Genomic DNA, 25,167 nt, shown 5'->3' with positions numbered 1-25,167 from the left:
AGTTCCCAAGGCACTTCTGTTCTTGCCTCCTCTGTCAGTGTGTCAATAATGTTTATAAAAAGGAAAGGACTTAGTGCTGATCCTTGGTGTACTCCAACTGTGATTTCAAACTCTTTTGTCTGTCTTCGTTGTGTGATCACCTTTGTAGTTGCATCTCTATTAGGTTGCTTGAACTAACTTCACCATGCTTTCTGGTACTCCTTTCTTCCTCAAGCACCAATACACCACCTCTCTGGGCACACTGTCATATGCCTTCTCCAAGTCCAGAAAGGCCACATACAGCTTTTTCCCTTTCTCTAGTATCTTCTCCTGTAACTGTCTCATCACAAAAATGGCATTTGTTGTGCTTTTCCCCGCTGAGAATCCAAATTGTGAGTTGTGGATCCTGACTATCTTCCTGAGTCTCTTGTCTAGAATTTTTTCCAGGATTTTCAATCCATGTTCCAGAAGTTTTATCCCTCTATAGTTTTTACACTCCATTGGGTCTCTTTTTTCCTTGTAGATGGTAACCATACTGCTTTTTGTCCATTCTTCTGGAATTCTCTCTTCCTTTGCAATATTGTTTAGTAATCTTATCAGCCACTGAATCCCCTCTTCATTGAGGTTCTTAAAGTGTTCTGCTGCTATTTCTGATGGTCCAGTTGCTTTGCCCACTTTCATCTCTTTGATAGCTTCTGTCACTTCCTTTACTGAGATTTCTTGGATTGGTCCACACACTGCTTCTGTCTCCACTAGATTCTCTCTCTCATTTTCTACATTTAACAGATTTTTGAAGTACTCCAGCCATCTTTGCTTGATCTGCTCTTCTTTAATCAAGACTCTGCCTTCTCCATCCTTGAGTACTGCCACCCGGATAATATATTTCTGTCTCGCTCTATGTTTAGCAATCTTGTAGATTTGGTCCTCTCCTTCCTTTGTTTCAAGTTTCTCATAACATTCTTTCCAGGCTCTTTCCTTTGCTCTTGCTACACTTCTTTTTGCTACCTTCTTTAGTCTCTTATATTCTTGTAGTTCTCCAGTGCCATCTTTCAGTGCTTTGTATGCTTTTTTCTTTTCCTTCAGTGTTTCCTGAACTTCCATATCCCACCACCACTCTTCATTTTCCCTCGGTCTCCCTCCTCTTGTCTTTCCACAAACCCTGGTTAGCAGCCTCTTTTAGGATGTGGCTCATCTCAGTCCACTCTTCTTCAACTGAAGGCTCCTCTGTTTCCTCTGTGTTGTTTTTCATTTCTCTCACCAGACTGTTGAAATCTACTTTGTTTTCTCTCAGTTTCCACACTTTTGTTCGTGCTGGGCATTTTCTCTGCTTTAGTCTTCGCTCCTTCAATATTGTGATGTCCATCACTAATATCCTGTGTTGTCTGGTAACAGCCTCATAGGGCAGGACTTTAGCATCTTGGACTTTCGCTCTATCAGTTCTTCTCACTAATATGTAGTCTATTTGGGTATCATGGCCTCCACTCCTGTATGTCACCTTTTGCTCATAATTCTTCGTGAACCCTGTGTTCACTGCAAACAATTCAAGAGCTTGGAGTGTTTCTAGTAGCCTTCCTCCTTCTTCATTTCTCTCTCCTAGCCCTCTCTGACCATGTTCATCTGGATAATCTAGGCATTTCTCTCCTAAATGTGCATTGAAGTCTCCTCCAATTACCACCATTTCATTTCCTGGGATTCTGCTAACCACTTCTTCGAGATCTTCCAAGAAGCTATCCTTTTCCTCATGTGGTCTTCCTACCTGTGGTGCATATACAGAGATGATATTCCACAACCCGCTCTCAAAGGCCACCTGTTCATTGATAATCCTGTCCGAGTGTCTAACCACCCTCACTATCTTGTCTGCTAGGTCTTTGCACACTATCACACCCACTCCATTCATTTTTGTACTCTTTCCAGCGTATAGAATCTTGTATCCCTCTCCTAGGTGTCTTGAGCTGTTTCCTTTCCACTTGGTTTCTTGCACACACAAGATCTCCACTTTTCTCCTTGCCATAGTTTCAACCAATTCTCTCCCTCTCCCTGTTATGGAACCAACATTCCAACCCTCCACTCTCATTGACTTAACATTCCTTCCAGGCCCCTTCACCTTGTTTCTTTTCTGTAGACCCCACTCTACAGTTTTCCCCACAGTAGCATAATTGCCATTAGTACCCTATTGGGACACAGCACTAATGGCGGCTGTTGTTAACCCGGGCCCAGACCGATCCGGTATGTGATTCATCTTCTTTGCAACCATGGTTTTGACAAGATGGTTTTACGTCGGATGCCCTTTTACGTCGGATACCCTTCCTGACACAACCCTTTTAGTCGCCTCTTACGACAGGCAGGGATACCCAGGAGGTATTCTGATCCCCCTCCCGATCATATTGATCTTGTAAACAGCAAACCATAATACAATAATAATATCCACTGTATTTAAAAAAACTGTATTTTCACCTTGATTAAATGAACTTTTCAAAACCAATACCTCATATATTTATATGATATAGTTTAATTAGTATTTTATACGAAACAATAGCAAATTATGTCATAATATACTCACCTCACGCAGTTGATCTTGAAGCTCTCTCTCTCTCTCTCTCTCTCTCTCTCTCTCTCTGTCTATCTTGGGTCTGGCGGGCCCCTCAGGTCACGTCAAGACACATTTAAAGTCATATTCACCATTACGTTATTAATGGTGAAATTAAGAAACGTGATTTAGTCCGTGACAAAAAGATACTATCGTTATCAAATCGCTAATTAACATCAGCCAAGTGTAAAGAACGACGAGATTGTTTACATGTTTGTTGTTAGTTTTTCACGCGATCTGGGATGGAAGCCGCGTGCGCAGGTCACTCAGACACAGTGATGCTCGCGCTGCCGTCAATCCGTCCACATCGCAGCGTCTGAACTCATACTGAGCATGTGTGTTTCATACTCACCGTGTGTATGATTATGAACCATATATTTAATATAATAAGACTACTAATTCCGCTGTCATTTAAGTAGTTAATATAGAAACCAACCAGAAACATTAAAGTTTAAATATATATTTTACTCTACAATAAAATATAATATGTATTTAGTATTATATATTTATTTAACTTTCGATTTGGAAGCATTCATCTTTGGAAAGTGCAGAACCACAAGGTATAATTCGCTTTATTGTATTATGCATTTAAAGCATTGTGTAGATAAAACACATTTGTGGCTGTTTACAACACTGTAATGTTCACTCGAGACTGCAATAATCTACATACCAGTCTCAAAACAAACATGAATTACCGGTTACGATCGGTGTTGATTTTACTTATATATGTAAAGGGTGTGAGTAGTAATTGTCTATACTCAAGAATACATTTTGTTTTTATCTCCCCATTAAATACAACTACAAAATCACAGTGATAATAGTTATATTTCCCTATTATTATTATTATTATTATTATTATTATTATTATTATTATCATGATGGTTAAATAAATTTAGTGCTCATATCCTTTACTTTTCTCATAAAATAAAAAGCTGTGCTGTTTGCCAGACGTTCACCACACTGTTTTCCAGAAGTTCAATTAAATATTTGCCAGAAGTTCACCAGAATATTTGCCAGAAGGTTGTTACAAGTGAGCCGCTAGTGGCAAACACTTCTGGTAAACGATTTAGTTTGCTGCAAGTTTGCAGCAAATTCACTGCAAATTTGCAGCAAACTTTTAATTTCTGTAAGGGCCATCTTGAACCCTGCATTGAGTCTTATTTTTTACAAGAGGACCTACCTATATATGCACAAAACACTAAATCAGGCATAATAAGGCAAATATCAAGAGTGCTTTACAGATTAAAAATAAACTAAATTAACAAACTATTAGAAAAAGAGAAAAACAAAAACTCCTATAGGATGGTAAATTGTTATAGGAGAATATAAATCTCTGGGGGTCCACGGCTTAAACCCTAGACCTATTGGTTGCCTCCACTCCATGTAGTATAATTTTATGAGACTGGGATCAAGAAGATCAGAAAGTTATTTTGTGGTGCTGCTAGCTATGGTTTTCCATCTAAGGAGGGGGTGCTTGCTGGCCGTCAGTGGTGGGGGGGGGGGGGTTATTGCTGGAAGATTAAAGGAGAAATGCAGATGCAGGAGATGACAGAATACATTGTCCATAGCATGTCCGTGGCACATTTGTGGTACTATGGGTTATGATGATTAGACAAACATTGACTAAAATTATGAGTCTTCAGACATGATTTAAAGGCTGAGGGGCCATCTCTAATTCCAGGGTGACATGTTCATGTTTCTTTGTTTTGGTTATATGTGGTTATCAGAGTTTAGCATAAGGACATTTCTTGTCATCCATATTTTAATCTCAGACAGACAGGAGAGTGTTTTTTTTTTTTATAGCTGTAGTATTTTCCCAGGTTTATTCACAAATATAGTTGTGTGTCATCAGCAAAGCTGTGAAATGTAACATTATGTTGTCAGATAATATTACGTAATGAGAGTATGTATAATTTAAAAAGTATAAGTCCGAGAACTGATCCCAGTGGTACTCCGATGATGCTGTGCTTTTTCCTGCTCTCACTGTTAAATATGCCTTGTGAAGAGAAATCCTGCCAACAAACCGCTCTGTGATTGTCGTTGAGGTGTCTTATAGGCTGGAAAATGTGATATTTTGTAACATTTAGTATGTAAACTGTAAGTCACCTTGGATAACGGTGGTATGGCCAGAAGATGGCTGGCAACCCAGTTTTCTTCACAGGAGTGACATTTGTGGCTTTGCAAGTTTAGTTGTTCTATCAGTATCAAATCCATCAGTGGTTGTGTTAGTTGGACCTCATACAATTGTGGATGTCTTTGTCAGCATCAGTACTTTGTCTCCTCTCCTGAAGCAGCATAGAAATTGTAGCAATGAGACAAGTCCAGTAATGTCTGATTCATAACAACACTTACTACTGACTATAATCATGACATAATATGTGTATTGAAATCCCTCATTTTGAAAAATACACTGGGCCTGGTTCTTGTACTTTCTCTACTCTCCTTACATCTCATAATGTAACACAGTATTATTATTGATGTGTACCCTTCAACTGAAAATGTTTTCAGAACTTTAAATTAATTAGCTGTTTGATTTTATACTCTTTTCTACCTTTTTGTTTAAAAAACCCCAACTAGTTTTAGAAATACTATAGAAGTAACATTATCATGCCTAAGCAAACACCCACTACAAATTTTTGATTAATACCAGCATCCATTTACTTTTTTGAAATAGCTGAATTATAATTATGAATACTCATTCTTTCGTTGTCACAAATATAACTGATTTAATTTTCAGGTCAAAATTCCACCATTTCAGCTCCTACAGTTCAAATAAATACAACAAACACCACATTAATCAACTCTTCAACAGGTATGTTCATATTTTAATTCAAGACCCTCGTCCTTACCCACCACTCTCTTCACAAAGCTTATCATTCCATTCTCCAATCTATTTTACTCCCAATATCCCCTCTAGCCCTCTCCATTCCTATTATACAGGTCAGTTAGTTACTTCCTCAGTTGTCTGAGCAGTCAATCTTTCTCCTCCATTGCTCCACAGAGCTGATTGAGCTGCTTGTAAGAATTAGAACTGCACCTCACCTTTTGACCCCGTATCTATTTAGATTACACCCATAGCCCTTTCTAATATTCTCTGATAGTTTGTATCTACTGTAATGTGAATAATAATAATAATAATAATAATAATAATAATAATAATAATGGTAATGTTTTTACCCATGTAAACTTTTATGTATAACATTTGCAAGTTGCCATGGGAAAATGTCCAAAAATTATAATAACAATCAGAAATTTTATCTTTAGAAATATTTACTTATGACATCACATACCGACAAAAATAAGGTGCAGTTTTACTTTGATTATGTAATTTAGTCACTGGTTACATTGTCTTTTGAATAGGAACTATGGCTTAATGTATGTTTAATTTTTTATCTGTTTGCAGAGACTTCATTAATGACATCTCAGACAACACGTCTGTCACCAAATGGAATTGTAACGTCATCACCTTTATCAACAACTGGTAATGTATACAGTCTTCTTTGTGTGTGCCTTTGTCATGTTTTTGTATTAGTATTAGTGTTTTTAGAATTTAGTCATTAAAGCGAGTCACTATAAAACAACCACATTTGGTCCTTTATGTTATATTTTCAATAGACATGCAATATCACTTTTCTTGAAATGTAATATTGCTTTACAGCAGTGATTCTCAAACTTTTTCAGGACATTGAACACCATGAAAAAATCATATATTTAATGCCATCATATGAACTAGGAAAGTCAAGAGTGGAAGATATGACATCATATTATATGACAGTAGAAGGCGATATAAATTTAAGAAAACTTTATGAGAAAATAGATAGGATTTTATACATTCTATAATTTGACTTAATTATATCTGCAAATTCAGATAAGACCGCCATTGTTCAATTTTAGTGGTGGAACACCTTGGTCCAGTTTACAGAAAAGATATTCTGAAAGATATTGTGTCAAAGGGTAATTTTATGCACTTTGAATAACTTGAAGTCTTGTTGCAAAACTGCTGATAGCCATCTGTGTGCTGTCATGTGCTGGATCTCAAGATCATTGCACTCTGACTGCGCTTCATCAGTTGCCTTGACACAGGAGAAGCCATTTTCCACTCACTTATTTTGCTTTGCAAATAATTAAAAATAAAATCAGAAGAAAATGTGATAATTTCATCATCCATCTAAGATCAATCTCCCCTTTATCTACAACTGAAAGCCAGCGGCTGCCCCTTTTCTGTTGTGGTTGTTCCTGGATTCTTCAATTTCTGATGCTGCTCAGCTCCAGACTCTGGGTCTCCAGAGTCTACTGCTCAAGACTTTAGTCCAGTGAGTTCAGAGCTCTGCCTTCTCTGTTTTCTACTCACTCTACTTAAAAAAACACAGGCTAGTGAGTAGGAACACCTGTTTATTTTACACCCATGGGTTGTTTCTTCTTTGTAGGGTGGTTAGACACAGTCGCTGGTTCTAGCAAGTGTAATACACAGAAAATAGAGGAGCATCTTAATGAAAACCATATTCTTGGAGATAGTCAACATGGGTTTAGATGAGGCAGATCATGTCTTACTAATTTATTAGAATTTTTTGAACACGCAACTGCAGCTGTAGATCAAGTGAAAGCATATGATATGATATACTTAGATTTTCAGAAAGCTTTTGATAAGGTTCCACACCAAAGACTGATCCTCAAATTGGAAGCTGCAGGCATTCAGGGTAATGTAAGTAGATGGATTATGAACTGGTTGATGTATAGGAAACAAAGGGTGTCGATTAGAGGAGTTGCTTCTAACTGGAGTGAGGTTGTTAGTGGAGTTCCACAGGGATCAGTACTAGGGCCTTTGCTTTTTCTAATCTATATTAATGATCTGGACTCTGGGATAGTTAGCAAACTTGTCAAATTTGCAGATGATACTAAAATAGGTGGCTCAGCAGATACAATCTCGGCAGCACAGGCTATTCAAAGGGACTTAGATAACATTCAGTTGTGGGCCAACACCTGGCAGATGAAATTCAATGTGGACAAGTGCAAGGTAACAAAAATGTCCACTATAATTACACTATGGGAGGAACAGAACTAGATGAAGTATCGCTTGAGAAAGACCTAGGAGTCTATGTGGACTCATCACTTTCTCCATCCAAACAGTGTGGGAAAGCAATAAAAAAGGCAAACAGAATGCTAGGGTATATTGTCAAAAGTGTACAATTTAAAACAAGGGAAGTAATGTACAATGCACTAGTTAGACCTCATCTGGAATACTTTGTACAGTTCTGGGCACCACACTTCAAGAAGGATATTGCTGCTCTAGAGGCATTTCAAAGGAGAGCAACCAGACTTATTCCAGGTCTGAAGGGAATGTCCTACTCGGAGAGACTGAGGGAACTGAACCTTTTCACCCTGGATCAGGGGAGACTATGTGGGGACTTGATCCAAGTCTTCAAAATCATGAAGGGCATCGACCACATCAAACCAGAGGAGCTTTTCCAGATCAGCAGGGACACACGCACCCGGGGACACAAATGGAAATTGGGCATTTAAAACAGAAAACAGGAGACGCTTCTTTACACAGAGAGTAGTCACCATCTGGAACAAACTCCCCAGCAATGTGGTAGATGCTGAAAATTCGGAAGCATTTAAAAATAGACTGGATAGGATCCTTGGATCACTTAGTTATTAATGGACACCAAATGAGCACCATGGGTCAAATGGCCTCCTCTCGTTTGTAAACTTTCTTATGTTCTTATGTTCTTAATATTTCACCCTTAACCAGCCTCGGTGGAGACCCCAATTCCACACACCCTGTCTCCCTACATGGGGGAGAGGACAGCGACTGCATAGTCTCTGCAATGGCACCTAGACATTGCCTTCCTGGTGTCCTCAGCCAATGTAGAGGCCAAGCTGGAGAATGAGGTGGCTGATATGTCCTTGAGGTTTGTGGACACAGACCCCTCGAGAGGCTTGCGATAATTCACTTTTGTCTCTCCATGTCTCAACTGGGAGACAGAGTGTCTGTAGGGATGTGCCTCATGGGGGTGTCTTTGAGGCTGCTAAGGTTGCTGGTGGCTGCCTCACAGGCCTTGCCATTAGGTTTGCATCAACTTACAGAATAAAGTAGTGTTTATTCATTACAGGCCTTGTCATAACAGATGCCGATTGGGGTGTGGTTTGGAATGGTTTGATCCAGGGGGCCCCGCAACTTTCTGAATGGCATCTCCACCCCCAGTTGGTGAAGGACATATGAGCATGCTTCGGGAAGGCAGGGGCAGATCCCTTTGCTTTGTGGGAGTCTGAACATTGCCTTATGGGGTTTTCCCTTTACAAGGTAGACAGTCTATGAAGAGTGCACATGCTGACTCTTGTAAAAGTTCAGGCAGGAAGAGGCGTCAGTGCTGCTGGTAGCTCCTTTGGTGGCCTCAGATTGTGGTTTCCTGTTCTGATTCTGCTTCTTGACTGAGAGCCGTGGTAGATTCCTTTAAGGGCGGACCTACTGTTGCAGGCCCATAGTGTAATGTGTGTGATGATGAAAGTACTATTACTTTCTAGGAAAGTGCATCACTGAGTGTTTAACATGTCATATCCTACTTTTTGATTTGTACTAATTACCATTTACCATTTTTCTCTGTGCAGGTAAAGAGAGTCTAAACCTGACATCCTCACCAATATCAAAGACAAAAAAATACAACTTTAAATCAATTTATGGGAAGTGTCCAGCCCTGGTCGTAGAGATACCATGTTGATCTTTTTTTAAGCTGTCTTCAATCAGCGGCTAAAGATCATGTGTTGGCTTATTAAACAAGTTGTTGTTTGCGATATGTACTTGAGCTGGGTAAGCATGAAGACATGAAGACTGTATAGCTCACCAGGACCAAGTTTGGAAACCTGTCTTCTATGCAAATACTGTTTTCAGAGACAAATAATTATTTTCTTATTGTAGACTATATTAAGAGTGGGTTGGTTGATCCTACAGTCTTATTGTTAAATAAGCTTTGGGGTGCAGCAATTGTAATTGTATTTTAAAGCTTATCATTTCTAGATTTATGTGCTCTAGGTCCAGTAAGCGTTGTTTTTTTATCTCTTCTATGAGAAAAACAACACATTTAAGAGAGGCAAACTTACACTTACACTTAACTTTCTGGCATTACTAGATAGTACTGGATGGGCAATCCAGAGCTTTATTTTACTTTTTTGGCAGCAGTTTTAAAAACATTGATGTACACTCACCTAAAGGATTATTAGGAACACCATACTAATACTGTGTTTGACCCCCTTTCGCCTTCAGAACTGCCTTAATTCTACGTGGCATTGATTCAACAAGGTGCTGAAAGCATTCTTTAGAAATGTTGGCCCATATTGATAGGATAGCATCTTGCAGTTGATGGAGATTTGTGGGATGCACATCCAGGGCACGAAGCTCCCATTCCACCACATCCCAAAGATGCTCTATTGGGTTGAGATCTGGTGACTGTGGGGGCCAGTTTAGTACAGTGAACTCATTGTCATGTTCAAGAAACCAATTTGAAATGATTCGACCTTTGTGACATGGTGCATTATCCTGCTGGAAGTAGCCATCAGAGGATGGGTACATGGTGGTCATAAAGGGATGGACATGGTCAGAAACAATGCTCAGGTAGGCCGTGGCATTTAAACGATGCCCAATTGGCACTAAGGGGCCTAAAGTGTGCAAAGAAAACATCCCCCACACCATTACACCACCACCAGCAGCCTGCACAGTGGTAACAAGGCATGATGGATCCATGTTCTCATTCTGTTTATTAAATATATTATTTATATTTTTATATATATTAAATTCTGACTCTACCATCTGAATGTCTCAATAGAAATCGAGACTCATCAGACCAGGCAACATTTTTCCATTCTTCAACTGTCCAATTTTGGTGAGCTTGTGCAAATTGTAGCCTCTTTTTCCTATTTGTAGTGGAGATGAGTGGTACCCGGTGGGGTCTTCTGCTGTTGTAGCCCATCCACCTCAAGGTTGTACGTGTTGTGGCTTCACAAATGCTTTGCTGCATACCTCGGTTGTAACGAGTGGTTATTTCAGTCAAAGTTGCTCTTCTATCAGCTTGAATCAGTCGGCCCATTCTCCTCTGACCTCTAGCATCAACAAGGCATTTTCGCCCACAGGACTGCCGCATACTGGATGTTTTTCCCTTTTCACACCATTCTTTGTAAACCCTAGAAATGGTTGTGCGTGAAAATCCCAGTAACTGAGCAGATTGTGAAATACTCAGACCGGCCCGTCTGGCACCAACAACCATGCCACGCTCAAAATTGCTTAAATCACCTTTCTTTCCCATTCAGACATTCAGTTTGGAGTTCAGGAGATTGTCTTGACCAGGACCACACCCCTAAATGCATTGAAGCAACTGCCATGTGATTGGTTGTTTAGATAATTGCATTAATGAGAAATTGAACAGGTGTTCCTAATAATCCTTTAGGTGAGTGTAAGTTATTGTTGTCAGTCAAACCAGTATGTTATCTAAATATAGTTTTGTCAGTGGAAAGTTATATACCCTTTCTATTTGGTGACAGTACTCCAGTGTACCCAAGTTTACTGTCTGACAACCTTCAGTGTCTTCAATTGCTCCTTTATTTTAATTGTGCTGCAATCTCTTGCTGTAGTTACAGGAAATTCCAACGCTGAAGGAACAACAACAGTAGGGTTATTATCTTCAAGAACAACAACTGAATCATTGACGAAAGATTCAATAAACAACTCAACATCATGGGGAGGAGGTAATTTCCTTAATTTAATGGCACAGCTGCTGATAAGATTTTATTTTCATTTTCAGTACAAACCAAACCACCTAATAAATCACTTATAGTATTAGTTGTAGTGTGTACATGTCCTGTTTTTCATCTACATACTTGTCTAAGGAGTCTACAGACTATTTCTGTATTAGTTTGCTGTTTGCTTTTTGGCAGGCTAAACATTTGATCCAGAAAAACTCTTACAAAGCAGAAGGGGGAAAAGGACATAAATTACTGTCACTGATGTACCAGTAGAGCATTCTACATTGAATCCATAGCAAGATTGTTTTTTTTCATTCCATTAGCTATGTAGCTAATCTTGTGATCATAAAATAGTGATTTTATCATGAAATAATGGTTGGCTATGTTGAGATCCTAATATAAATTATGTTTGTGCACAGAAAAGGGTGATGACTTCTGAGAATAGTTAAATTACATGTAACTCTGGAATCTTTTTAAATTCCAGTTTCAAGAAGAGCTTCTGTGCTGCCTACATTATGGACAACTACTGGCAGCAATCCAACTACAGTGTTAGATTCCATTGTTCCCATTGATGCAACTGGAAACAGTCTGACTATGCTTGCTTTTGGTAATTATTAAGTGGAAATACTTACTTTTTAAGCATTGAACCACCAAAATAAACTCTGTACATGGAAAGTATCAAATTAGATTTTCTAATAATGTCAGACGTCTACTCAGAATTACACATAGACTCTCATTTCATTTATGGGTTTTGCCATTAATGCAACATTTACATTTGTCACTGTAGTTTTAAAATAACCCGTCCCAAAAATGAAAGAATAATTAAATTGATTAAATTAATTACTTCTACAATTGTACATTATTTACTGCATTAAAGTAACACCTGTTTTTCCCAAAAAGTTAAGAAACACAAAAGTTGTCACATTAAAGTGCTATTTTTAGTTAAAAAATAAATGCTTCATTTTTTACCATTTGGTGTTGGTTATCTTTCAAGTAAAAAATAACACCCAAAGGGGACTGGGGGACACATTGTGCACACAATAGGAATTGGTATTAAAAAAATAAGACTAGGCCACTGGGCGTGAACCTCGACTCCATCCTTGCATTTGGAGGATGTGCAATGGGCGAGTGACACGCTGAACGGAAGGATGCAATACTCAAATGCTCTGCATTCAAAGGTGAAGTGGAGAAACTTCCTGTGTGATGGAATGATTGGGATGTGGAAATAGGTGTGCTGCTTGTTAGGTTTAATTATCATTTTAAATATGCAAGTGCCTTGCAAAAGTATTCAGACCTTCTCAGTTTTCATTTTGTTGCTTTAAAGCTTGAAGTCATGACACTTTGAAGTAGGAATGAATGTGTTTTATACACAATCTAATCCACACATTCATAGCAACATCTAAAAAAAGTAAATTACTAAATAGATCACTAATATTAAATAAATACAGAAAAGTAATGAACCTAAATTAATTCAGGTTCACAAAATGACCTTAAAATGCCACATTTGAACATTGTTGAACGTCCTTTGGCTGTATGCAATAATAATGATTATCATGATTTCTAAATAAAACACTTGTTTCCGTGAGGTTCCATGGTCAGGTAGTGAATCTCAAGCACAGACCCAACCATAAAGACCAAGGAGCTTTCAAAGCAAGTAACGGATAACATCTTAGAAAAGCACAGGTCAGGTCATTAGTCTCTCTAAATATCCCAGTGAATACATGATTCAGTGTACTGAATCATCAAAAAATTGAAGGTGCATTATAGCAACCAAACACTGCCTAGATCAGGCTGTCCCTCCAAACTGAGCTGGGCAAGGAGACATATGGTGAGGGAAGCCACTGCGAGGTCAAATACAGTTTTGAAAGAGCTATAGTGTTTAATGGCTGAGAAAATGTGCACCAGTCAACAACATCCAGAACATTTCATATAACTAGCCTGTATGACAGGGTGGCAAGAAGGAAACCATTACTAAAAATAGGCCATCTCATAGCCCGCATGGAGATTATAAACCAAGCACCTCACTGATCTTGCAAAATCTCCAATCCCCCTTTGGGTAGTATTTTCAAAGATAACCAGGATTTTTATATGCAACCTAACATTTTTCATCTTTCAAAAAAAGGGTGGTCAATTTAACTTGACATTAAAGCGTTATGGATATGGGCCTAAATGTCATAGTATATAACTACTCATATAATTTACTGTTTTATTACAGGGGTGATGAGCTTCATTCTTATACTGATTGTTGTCATGGTGATATTAGTAACTGCTGTCAACCTCAGAGGGAAATGCAATGCCACCAAGGATGAAGGTATTTTTGTTTGTATGAGGATATCAAAACCAGCACACGAATCCTATGAAATACATTATTATACATCGAGCAGCCATAACATATGACCACAGACAGGTGAAGTGAATAACACTGATAATCTCGTTATCATGGCACCTGTCAGTGGGTGGGTATATTAAGCAGCAAATGAACATTTTGTCCTCAAAGTTGATGTGTTAGAAGCAGGAAAAATGGGCAAGCATAAGGATCTGAGCGACTTTGACAAGGGCCAGATTGTGATGGCTAGACGACTGGGTCAGAGCATCTCCAAAACTGCAGCTCTTGTGGGGTGTTCCCGGTCTGCAGTGGTCAGTACCTATCAAAAGTGGTCCAAGGAAGGAAAAGCGGTGAACTGGTGACAGGGTCATGGGTGGCCAAAGCTCATTGATGCACGTGGGGAGCGAAGGCTGCCCATGTGGTCCGATCCAACAGACGAGCTACCGTAGTTCAAATTGCTGAAAAAAATAATGCTGATTCTGATAGAAATGTGTCAGATCACACAGTGCATTGCAGTTTGTTGCGTATGGGGCTGTGTAGCCACAGACCAGTCAGTGTGCCTATGCTGACCCCTGTCCACTGCCGAAAGCACCTACAATGGGCACGTGAGCATCAGAACTGGACCACGGAGCAATGGAAGAAGGTGGCCTGGTCTGATGAATCACAAGTTCAAGATGTTGACTTGGCCTCCAAATTCCCCAGATCTCAATCCAATCGAGCATCTGTGGGATGTGCTGGACAAACAAGTCCAATCCATGGAGGCCCCACCTCGCAACTTAGAGAACTTAAAGGATCAGCTGCTAATGTCTTGGTGCCAGATACCACAGCACACCTTCTAGGTCTAGTGGAGTCCATGCCTGGATGGGTCAGGGCTGTTTTGGCAGCAAAAGGGGGACCTACACAATATTAGTCATAATGTTATGGCTGATCGGTGAATGTTTTTGCATGTTCCTATTCTGAGTACTGTAGCTAGTAACATATCTGTTTAGGTGTATCAGTAAATTGGCTTCCATTCTTTGGGCCCCTCTTCTAAACATGTGTTTTAAAGTATTTATGCAGTGATTTGGAATGCAGACTAAAACAACATGCAAATATTGATTTGCAAAACCTGCTGTAGGTGGTACATTGAGTTTATCCTAATCTGTTTTATATAACTGTATATCTTTTGTTATCCTACAGGTATCTCTGTAGCCACTCCAGTTCAGAAATTTACATATTATGTGCAGACTAATTAGAAAAGGAAAACATAACTATGATGAACTGTTGAGACAACTCAACTCATAGCACCCAAAAAAAGGCTATATCATTTTCCCAAAGTTAATTTACAGCAATGTGTAGGATACATAAAGAACATTTCTAATTTAAGAATAAAATATAAGGCAATACAAGATAATTCATATCCCATTTTGAGGACCCATCTCCCAGTCCGAAAAACAAAAAAAAGCCAAAACCCTTCAAAGTCCAAATCTCCCAGTCACAATTATCTACTGCATTCTGTTTTAAGTGAGTGAGTGAGCTCGTTAAACCATGGTGAGATTTTCTTTGGTTTAATTACGCTGGTCCTTAATGAAACTACTGTATCTAAAGTAGTGCTTAGCGTATTGTTGATGTTATTTAACAATTCATGTAAAGATCCTGTAACATTTTGTAATAGCAGTAGGATTTATATGACAAGATGTTATGTTCCTCTCATGTGTGTCCATTGCTACTCCAAGCAACTCAAACTTAATAAGGCAGTGATCCAAAATTGTCTGGTTTTGGGGTGATATTATTAAGTTGTGAATATCTACACCACAGGTAATAACCAGACAAGTGTGTGATTGTGATGATGTGTGGGTCCTGACACATGCTGAGTAAAGCCTACAGACTCCAACAGGGACAGGAAACCCACAGTTAGGGGATAGGAAGAGGAGATTTCTAATGGCTTAGTACAGGGGTTTTCAAACTGGTCCTGGAGTACCCCCTGCCCTGCTGGTTTTTGTTCCAACCTAGCTATTAATTATTTAATTTAATGGTATATTGCTTTGTTAGGTCAATTAAGGATTCAATTAAGCAATTAAGACCTTGGCTGGAACAAAAACCAGCAGGGCAGAGGGTACTCCAGGTCCGGTTTGAAAACCACTGACTGTAGATAGGTACAAATCTGTGTGGTAGATGGTGGCTAGGCCCCCACCACGGCCTGATGTACGAGTCTTCTGGTAGGAAGAGAATACACCAGGGGAGGCTTTCCCTAGTGGAATAGTGTTTAGTCTAAACCCGGTTTCAGGCAAATTGAGTACATCTGCATGTCAGTTATAGTGCCATTTATTAAGGCTCATTTGCCATGTAGCAAGCAGATGTTTAAGACTGCACGCTTATTTATGGTGGGTGTAGTGTCAGCAGGAAATATCTGTTGTGTAGTTTAAACTTGTATTATTGTTGAAGCAAGAGCCCCTAGAGGAATATGTCCAAGCCTAGGAAGAATTACTGTTTTAATAAATCATACAACGAAGACTAGTTATGTCCATGGTATCGCATCAACTAAAGATCTAGTGTGTATTCTTCTAGGATATGAATCCCATGTCGGGGCCTTACTTTCATGTAGCCAGTGTAGCCTACTGAATTGCGTCGGTGAGAGAAGATTTTTTTCTCATAATTTGCATACTAGTAGGTTTCTTGGAAATTAGGCCTATCTTATTTTTTTATTTTTTAAATATATGAATCCTCATTGTTTGAAAAGTAGGTAGGCCTACAGCATTTGCGATTCCACACCCTATTTAGAGGGGCTTCAGCCCCCCTTGTCTTTCAACTTTCAAATGCTAAGTCATTTTGTTTTGTGACATCTGAGGAAGACTGGGCGAGCTCTTCAGTCAAGAAGTATAAGAACTTGTCCATTTATTCTGTCGCCAGATGCAGTGCAAGGACAGATTTTGAATTTAGTTTGTTGCATCTTTAGTATTTTATTTCATGCTGATCTAGCAAAACTCACGGCATTGCTATAAATCACGTCTGTTTTTTATTGACTACATGCTGCTCACCTGGTGGGCTAGTAATTCATAATTGTCACTCACCCTGCCTTCAAAATACTTGCCAGGGGTGAGCAGGCGACCTTAATTTCCAGCCCTGGTCCTCGTTCCATATCTGGAGGAGTGCTGTCATCTCCTCCTTGGGCCACACAACCCCACGTCCAGCAGCAGCCACGACTATTTCGATTTTCAGTGCCCCAGACAGTGGAAGCAACTCAATCTCACAAGGATAGTGTTGTCTCCTGGAAGAATTACAATGCTAGTGCATCACAAGAAGCTTCCTAGAGTGCATGACACTATTGAGGTAGATTGATCCTTTCTGTTAGAAGTGCACAGCCCCATCAAAGCCCCACAAGAGGTGTATGTAACTATTCTCACTGAAATGAAAGAGTCTAAGATGTATGCCATTATGGCTGATGAGTCCAGATAGTTAGAACAATTGGTAAGTGTCTCTCTACCATCGATATAGCTATGGCAGTGGGATTGAAAGCAAACTCTGTAAATTCTCCTCAGTGAATTTGAAGCTCGTTTTCCATCCTCTCCTGTTTGTAAGAACAGGCTTGCACACATATCTACAGAAGGAGACCTTTGACCTTGCCCAAGCAGTGGCATATAAAGACACTGTGTATGACTCCCTTAAGGAGAAATGCAGTGATGCCACTGCTGCAGATTTTTATGCCAGGACAAAGGCCTTATGTGAGCTAATCAGATTGCATTTTAAGAGCCACCTTCTGGACAGAGGTGGAAGATGAAGCGAATTGATTAATTCGTGATTGAATCAACTTGTGGGACAGGCAGAGAAATCAGTGGTTCCGATTCAGAACAACTCAAAAGAAAGTTATGATTTTCTTGTCTTGATAGAATGACAGCTGAGCTAGAGAACTGTTTTTCTGGTGTAAATGCTGAATTGCTTAAAGGTATTCAGGGATGCAGTCCAACCTCAGAGTACTGCTTGTCTGAGCCACATTTGGCAGAACTGGCACTCCATTACCACACTGACCTGAAGTCAGAGGAAGTCATGCCAAAAACTTTCTGATGTGCTAGGAGGTATACAACCTACTAGATTCTGATATGTTTTCATCACTGAAAGCTCTTATTCAGGCTGCTCTGACTATACCTGTCAGCAGCTGTAGCTATGAAAGGTCTTTCAGTGCACTACGTCATCTCCACACATGGTTCAGGAGAATCATGGGACAAATCAGGCTCCATCACCTGTCTATGTCTATTGAAAAGGATGTTCTTGAAAGATTGAACCAGGATAAATTGACAGATTTGCTACCCTGAAGGAGAGAAGATACAGTTTAATTCTTCCATCAAAGTAGTAAAAGGGACTGCAAGGTAACCTTAGAGACAGGACAGGAGACTGCTCCTGGGGACCCACAGCACTGCACATTTTCCCTGATCTGACATACCCAATTCAGCTCATCAATGACTCCTCTAATGAGGTGATTGAGCTGAGTTAAATCGTGTGTGTTAGATCAGGGAAAGACCTAAAATGTGCAGTGTTGTGGGTTCCCAGGAGCAGGATTGAGAAACACTAAAGAACCAGAAAGGAAGCAGATGACGGGAGACAGAAAAGAGGAGAACAGGGGACATAGGAAAGAGCAGAAAGAGGAAACATGAATCGGGAAACAAGAGAAACAGGAGACATAGGAAGTAGGAGACACAGGAAACAGGGAGGGGGCACAGATGAGATAGTGATCAGGTAGTCCTCTTTCTTGCATCTGCCCCAGTACCCACCTCCTAGACAGATGTAGGCCTACAAGTAACTAGCTAATTTATTCAGTAGACTGGAATACATCAAGGGATGTTGAAACACGATAGTATCATTCCAGTAATTATACTATTTGATATGTATTATAGTAGGGTGGTCAATTGATTTAAAAAAATAATTAATTAAAGCTGTTATATTAAAGCGGTTAGATTATGCCTTAACTTAGATATGTGCAATACCAAAAAAACTAAATTGTGACTTTAACCCTAATAAACATGTATTTTTGATCAAATCCGCCATCTTGGATTTTATTTACCTAGCATCATTAAAAAGATGTTTTAAAACTTAATAAAAGTAAAATATTAATAACAACCACATTTATCATAGTACAAGACCCTTGTCTAACATTTGGATGGGATAGTTGATACATTTTTATCGATTTGTGTGAACTATACCCCAATATATTGTCAAATGGTGCGAGTCCAGCGTTTGATGAGAAATGGCACCGAAAAGCAGCTCTACGCAGCCGTTCCGATTGGAATGTCGCAGCAGAGAGGTACTGACCTGCGCATTCCACTGCCAGAGCCGCCATTCACACAGACTAAGCAGTGCTGAGCTGCGTCTGTGCGCTGTGTGTGTGTATCGGCACAATACAGCTGTAAACATGGACTTTAACATTGATTCGCAGTGTTGTTAGAATTGCAACAAAAAAACTGATTTATACAATACAATAAAACATTCCTACAGTAGGGTAATTAAATTAGATGAGAAAGTAAAATATAATGTAATATTAGTAGTGTGAACTGCAAACGCAAGTTCATTTTTTAAACTGATCAAAAAATCGGTTTACTATTGGTCATCATCATGTCCTGTTAAAGCTGGGTATCTATTGCCAGGAGAATTGCAATATGTTTGCAGCACATTACTGTTACATGATCAAGTACCAAGAAAAATAACTGCAGACACAATGGAAGGCTGTTTTCATATACCACTAAGAAAACAATTATAAATATGTTTTATGTTTTATAAATACCACATTGATTGTAAATAGCTTACAATGTAATTTCAAACAGTTCAGAAAATAATATTAAACACAAAAACATACATTAAAAACAGCAGGAAATTCTTCCCAGAAAATTAAAATCAACCATGGAAACTTTTCATTTAATCAACAATTATTTCAGAGTTTTCTGAAAGAAGAATAACAAACTTCACATTTGTTAAAGTTAATGTAGCTCTACCTTCATAAAATTTTACCTCTTTTAGTCACATTACAAAATAAGGAATAGCATTTCCTGTCACTCTCATTTTCTTTCTCAACAACCAGTCAAAAATCCCCAAATCGTTCTCACAGCTGGCATTGGTTTTTGGAGCAGACTGCAGCTTATTGTGCAGCTCTGCTGATACCTCAGCATACCGCCTATGCTCTAGGTGATCAGCTAACTTCCTGCAGCACACTTTAACAAGACTAGCTAGAATTAACTCCACTACCTGCACAGTTATGCTGTCAAAATCTGCAGTTATCTCAAGTTCCTTGATACCTGTCATTCATACCAAGAACATGCTCCTTCCTTGACAAAACTCACAAAAGAGGCTCTGTCATAATTTTACAAATTAATCCAAGTGCCCTACATCCTTCCAAGTACGTCTAACATACTGTCTGTTTCATGCTGAATTTCTCTACTGAATTCCCCCAAATCAGAGTACAGGTTAAAAAAAAACAAAAAACAGCTGCATTGAAAAACTTAACGTTGATTCTATTACCTTTGAATGGGACCAAATTCAGATTTACCTTTCCCTAACAAAAATGTCTTGAATTGCACTGGTTTTCCACTTTTGTCACAGCCTCTTTCCTGCACTGCCTTGCAAACAGTTCTGATCAATCTGTCCCGCTTTCTCCTACTGGTTTGTGTACCCAATGTAAGCACAAATTACCTACTTTGTCTCCACCAAAAATTAATCTCTCCCAGATAGAAAGTGTTACATCAGCCTGGTGGGCCAAACAATCAGCTAAATGCAATCCATAGAAAAGCTACCCGGCCCGGCCTAAGCCTCGGTCTGTCGTAAGAGACCTCGCCCGTGAGAGGGGCTCCTCCGCCGGCTTGCGCCTGCACTACTGCCCGCGGCTGCGGCTGTGGCTGAAAGAGGTCTCATTCTTCCAGTTTACTGGATTGAGCTCTGCTGCGCTCACTCATCCGTGCAGTGGTTCTGGTGTGTTAAGCCCCGCTTTGGCTGGTGGTTCCCTCCGGATCCCAAACAGCGTGGCGCCCAGTGTCCCCAGTACCCCCCCCGGCACACGTGGTGCAACTAGGCTTGTACGGCCCCCTCCCCCTCCTCTTCCTCACCGTCGGTCTCCCCTCCACCAAGACGCCGGCACAGGGGCCCGAGTGCTGCGGACACAGGGCGAGATGCTGCTATCCTGGCTCTCAACACCAGGATGGACCAGATCTGCGCCCTACTGGCTGTGCAGGCGGCCCAAGTGGCCCAAGCGGCCCCCCCTCCTCCTCCTCCACCACCACCTATCATTCAGGGAGTGTCTATGGAGTCTAAGGAGAGCCTGTCTGTCCACTCTGCAGAGGAGGACAGTCAGCAGGTGACCTGGGGAGATGACGTCATCTCCTCAGCCCTCATGGGGGGTCTGATCTGGCGACGGATCTGAGGGAGGATGTGGTTTCCCCCCCTCCTCCCCCCCAAGGTGAGGATCTCATCTCTGCTGCGGCAGACCGTCAGGCTGAGTTCTGGGCAGTTGCCCAGCAGGCTGTGGAGTCCCTCCAGCTTCCCTGGCCAGTGGACCCCGCCGCCCCACCCTCCAGGTTTGAGAGAGGGGAGCGGTTGCAGCGGCCCACACGGGCCCTCCCGCTACTGCCTTACCTCCTAGAGGAGCTGCAATCCTCCTGGGACCACACAGCGACGGTCCCCACCCAAGCATGGGCTGGCGAGGTCTACGCCAGGACCTAGGGTGCGCAGGAAGCAGGGTTGGTGGATTTTCCCAGGGTGAATTCCACTATCTCGGCATTGGTGTCTTTGCCTCCCCTCTCTGCGACACCAAGGGACCTGTCCTGTCCTAACAGACAGTGCAGGGTAACGGAGGCGATGCTCCGCCGAGCATATGAGGCTGGAGCCCAGGCGTCCCTGCTGGCCCTCTACATTGCCCAGCTGGCGGAGGCCCCCGATGCGAGGCCCTCAGGGGCCCCACAGCCTACTGGGGAGTTCGCTGCAGCGGTAGATGTCATAGTGACGGTGATGCACCATGGGGCACGTGCAAATGGCCGTTCCCTGGCAGCCATTGTGGTGGCACGCCGTCAACTCTGGCTATCCCAGGAGAGGTGAGTCCTGGACGCAGACAGGACTCGGCTGATGGATGACCCCATCTCGCCCGGGTTCACGTTTGGACCGTTCGTGGAGGGCATGCTGGCATGCTCCCTTCAGGAGAGAGAGCAGTCGCTACAGCTAGCCCGAGTGTACCCCCAAGCAGCACCTCTGGGCTAGGCCCGCAGACAAACTGGCCTAGAAGGCCAGCCCCCAGGCAGCAGCAGCCTCACCCTCCTGCTGACCTGCGCCAGCAACTCACCCGCAGGCAGACGCCTACCCAGGCCCGCCACGGTAGAGCTAGGCCTAATGCCAGGAGCCGCAGCAAGAGGATGGGCAGTGGACCTCCGCCCCCTCCCCCTCCCACGCTGCGGCCCTGAAGCGTTCCAGCAGCCTCTAGCCCACCCATACACCTCCCAGCAATTGGCTGCTGGGTGCTCCAAATTATAACAGTTGGTTACTCCCTACAGTTCCAGACCCGTCCACCCGCCTTCAGAGGCATGGTGTGGACGTGAGTGAGGGACCTGTTGCAGTGTGTGGCGCTTCGCGTTGAAATCACCGCTCTCTTGGAGAAACGTGCGATCTGCATAGTACCCTCTCCGGGGCAGCACAAGGGATTCCATTCCCCATACTTCCTTGTGCCAAAGAAAGATGGCAGTTTCCGCCCCATCTTGGATCTGAGGTACCTGAATCGCCGCCACAAGGTGTTGCGTTTCAAGATGCTCACCTTGCGTGCCATGTCTCAGGATATCAAGCTTGGAGACTGGTTCACCTTGGTGGATTTGAAAGATGCCTACTTTCACATCCCCATCGTGCAGGTGCACAGGAAGTTTCTCCGCTTCACCTTCGAAGGCCAAGCGTTCGAGTTCACTGTTCTCCCATTCGGCCCGTCTCTAGCCCCTCGCACTTTCTTCAAGTGCATGGATGCAGTGCTGGCCAGTCCACGTCCTAAATTATCTAGACGTCTAGCCAAATGAGCCTGATCCTCGACCGCCTCTCCGAGTTGGGCCGTCGGGTCAACAGAGAGAAGAGCTGTTTTGTGCCAACTCTCAACAAGTCCTTGATTCCATTGCCATGCTGTCCACGCTGGTGCCAGAGAGAGTTGCCTCCATATGCGTGTGTCTCTCCCTCTTCCGGTTGAGAGCCCACGTCAGGGTTTCCCTTTGCTAGAGGCTGCTGGGCCTTCTAGCAGTTGCGTCCCAAACCCTCCCCCTCGTCCTCCTTCATCTAAGGCCTCTGCAGTGGTGGTTTGGGTCCCATGGGATGCATCCTCGCCGCGACAGAGCATGTCGAGTGACAGTCACACAAGTGTGCTGGAAGGCGCTCCGTTGGTGGCGGAGCCCTTCGAATTTTACCCTCGGTGTGCCCTTGGGGCCAATCTGCCACCAAGTGGTGTTGACAACAGACGCCTCCAAGAAAGGTTGGGGAGCTGTCTGCAATGGACAGGGAGTCCGGGGCAGTTGGACGGTGCCCGTCAGGATTATTAACGCCCTGGAATTATGAGCTGTGCTCCTCAGTCTCCGTCACTTCATGCTGGCCCTTCGGGGCAGTCATGTTTTAGTGCAGACAGACAACACAGCGGTGGTTGCCTACATCAACAGGCAGGGAGGTCTCCAGTCGCACACACTATATCGGCCAGTGCGTCATCTGCTTCTATGGACGCAGCCTCAGCTTTGCTCCGTCAGAGCAGCCCACCTCCCGGGCATCTCCAACACGGCGGCGGACCTCCTATCTCGGGGAGGCCCCCCGGTGTCGGAATGGCACCTCCACCCGCTGGTGATTCAGCAGCTTTGGAGCCACTACGGCAGGGCAGAGGTGGATCTCTTTGCTTCGGCAGAGTCCACACATTTTCCCCTATGCTTCTCCGTTCAGTCCGGGCCCCTGGGGATCTACGCAATAGCCCACACGTGGCCGCGCAGTCTCATCTACGCATTGCCACCGTTCCCTCTTCTCCCAGTGGTTCTGGAGAAGATCAGGCAGGAACGAGTGACAGTTCTGCTGGTAGCGCCTCGCTGGCCCCCGCAGACTGTGGTTTGCGGACCTGGTCTCCCTCTTGGTCAGAGAGCCTTGGCAGCTTCCCCTGCGGGTGGACTTTCTGTCTCAGGTGCAGGGCACACTGTGGCATCCCAACCCAGGCCTGCTCCAGCTCTGGGCCTGGCCCCTGAGCGGGATTGCCTGATGGCTTGGGGTCTGTCAGACACGGTAGTGGCTACTATTCAGTCGGCGAGAGCTCCCTCTATGAGGTCACAGTACTCCTACCGCTGGCTGTTGGACCAGGGCAAGTCCCCATCCACGCTCAAGGTTTATTTGGCTGCCATCTCCTCATGTCATGTCAGGATTGATGGCGATGGCTCTCATTTTTTAGCAGTGCAGTTTCTGAAAGGTGCATGCAGGCTGAAGCCTACCCAGGCTCCTTCTCTGCCCGCATGGCGCCTTGATGTAGTGCTGGACGCGCTTTCCAAGGCCCATTTGAGCCCTTGCAGTCAGTTGACTTAAGATTTGCATCAATGAAGATGGCGTTTTTGTTGGCAATCACGTCAGCAAAACCCGTGAGCTACCCGTGTCCATTCACCCTGCGTGTGCCCATTTTGCGGGAGATGGTTCCAGGGTTACACTTCGGCCTAATCCTACATTCCTCCCAAAAGTGCTGTCTCCTTTCCATATTAACAGGCCTTCTCTTCGGAGGAGGAAAGTAGGCTACACCTGTTGTGCCCGGTGCAGGCTCTCAGGTGCTATTTGGAGCGCACCAAGGACATTCGGCGCTCGGACCAATTGTTTGTGTCCTACAGAGCACGGACACGGGGCCAGGCGCTTTCAAAGAAGCGCCTCTCACACTGGATTGTGGACACCATTACCACGGCTTACGAGTCAACTGGAGCCCCGGTGCCTGAACACCTGGTGTAGCCACGTCGTGGGCCCTTTTTCAAGGCGCCCCACTGGCGAGTTGGGTCTCGCCACACACCTTTGTTCGGTTCTACAGGCTGGACGTGACGGGCCTGGTTCCTTCTATTGGGAATCCGGTGTTGGCTTCACTTGAGCCTCAGTAGCCTTTCAGGCACTGGCTCCTGGCTTTTCTATCCCTGTCTGCCCCTGTTGAGCATGCTTGGGAAAAGCAACGCAGAACCGTTATCCCTTCCTACCGGACTGTGACTTATATATATATATATGTATATAGTTAATTCTTTAGGCGGGAGTGCATGTGTTTTTTACAGCTGTACCCCGCCATTGTACATAGTTCCTTTGTCAGCAGGCCTGTGGCCCCGCCCTAGCTATACTAGCAGTGCTGAGGGCTGCTGCTGCTGTATTCAGCGGTAGTCTTTGAGTTTACTCTTGTGCCCTGCTGTGTATATAGTTAATTTATTGACATCAATAGAGCATCTGTTGCCGCTAGCTGCTGGTCGGCAGTGTGTAACTTGCTCCTGTGTCCTGTGTGTGGTGCATGAGCTGGCTCCTGCACCCCGCAGTGTATATAGTTATTTGGAATAGACAGTTGAGCTTGTCCGCTCCTTATTAA

At 42.8% G+C, this 25,167-nt stretch overlaps 1 protein-coding gene across 2 annotated transcripts in view; it reads left to right on the top strand.

Moving 5' to 3' along the window:
* The window catches only part of LOC136762819 (endothelial cell-specific chemotaxis regulator), a 37,624-nt gene that overhangs the window by 4,770 nt on the left and 7,687 nt on the right, over window positions 1–25,167 (top strand). Inside the window, exons 2-6 of one of the 2 annotated variants that reach the window (XM_066716357.1) lie at window positions 5,304–5,378; window positions 5,970–6,047; window positions 11,189–11,302; window positions 11,784–11,906; window positions 13,515–13,610. In XM_066716357.1, the coding sequence (XP_066572454.1) occupies window positions 5,304–5,378; window positions 5,970–6,047; window positions 11,189–11,302; window positions 11,784–11,906; window positions 13,515–13,610 (486 nt within the window). The remainder of the gene's footprint in view (window positions 1–5,303; window positions 5,379–5,969; window positions 6,048–11,188; window positions 11,303–11,783; window positions 11,907–13,514; window positions 13,611–25,167) is intronic. The other variant, XM_066716358.1, reaches the window with a different exon arrangement.

This window comes from Amia ocellicauda, chromosome 11 (assembly GCF_036373705.1).
Source record: "Amia ocellicauda isolate fAmiCal2 chromosome 11, fAmiCal2.hap1, whole genome shotgun sequence".
NCBI lineage: Eukaryota > Metazoa > Chordata > Actinopteri > Amiiformes > Amiidae > Amia > Amia ocellicauda.
The sequence above is the reverse complement of the archived record's forward strand: the minus strand, read 5'-3'. Positions and strand labels throughout refer to the sequence as shown.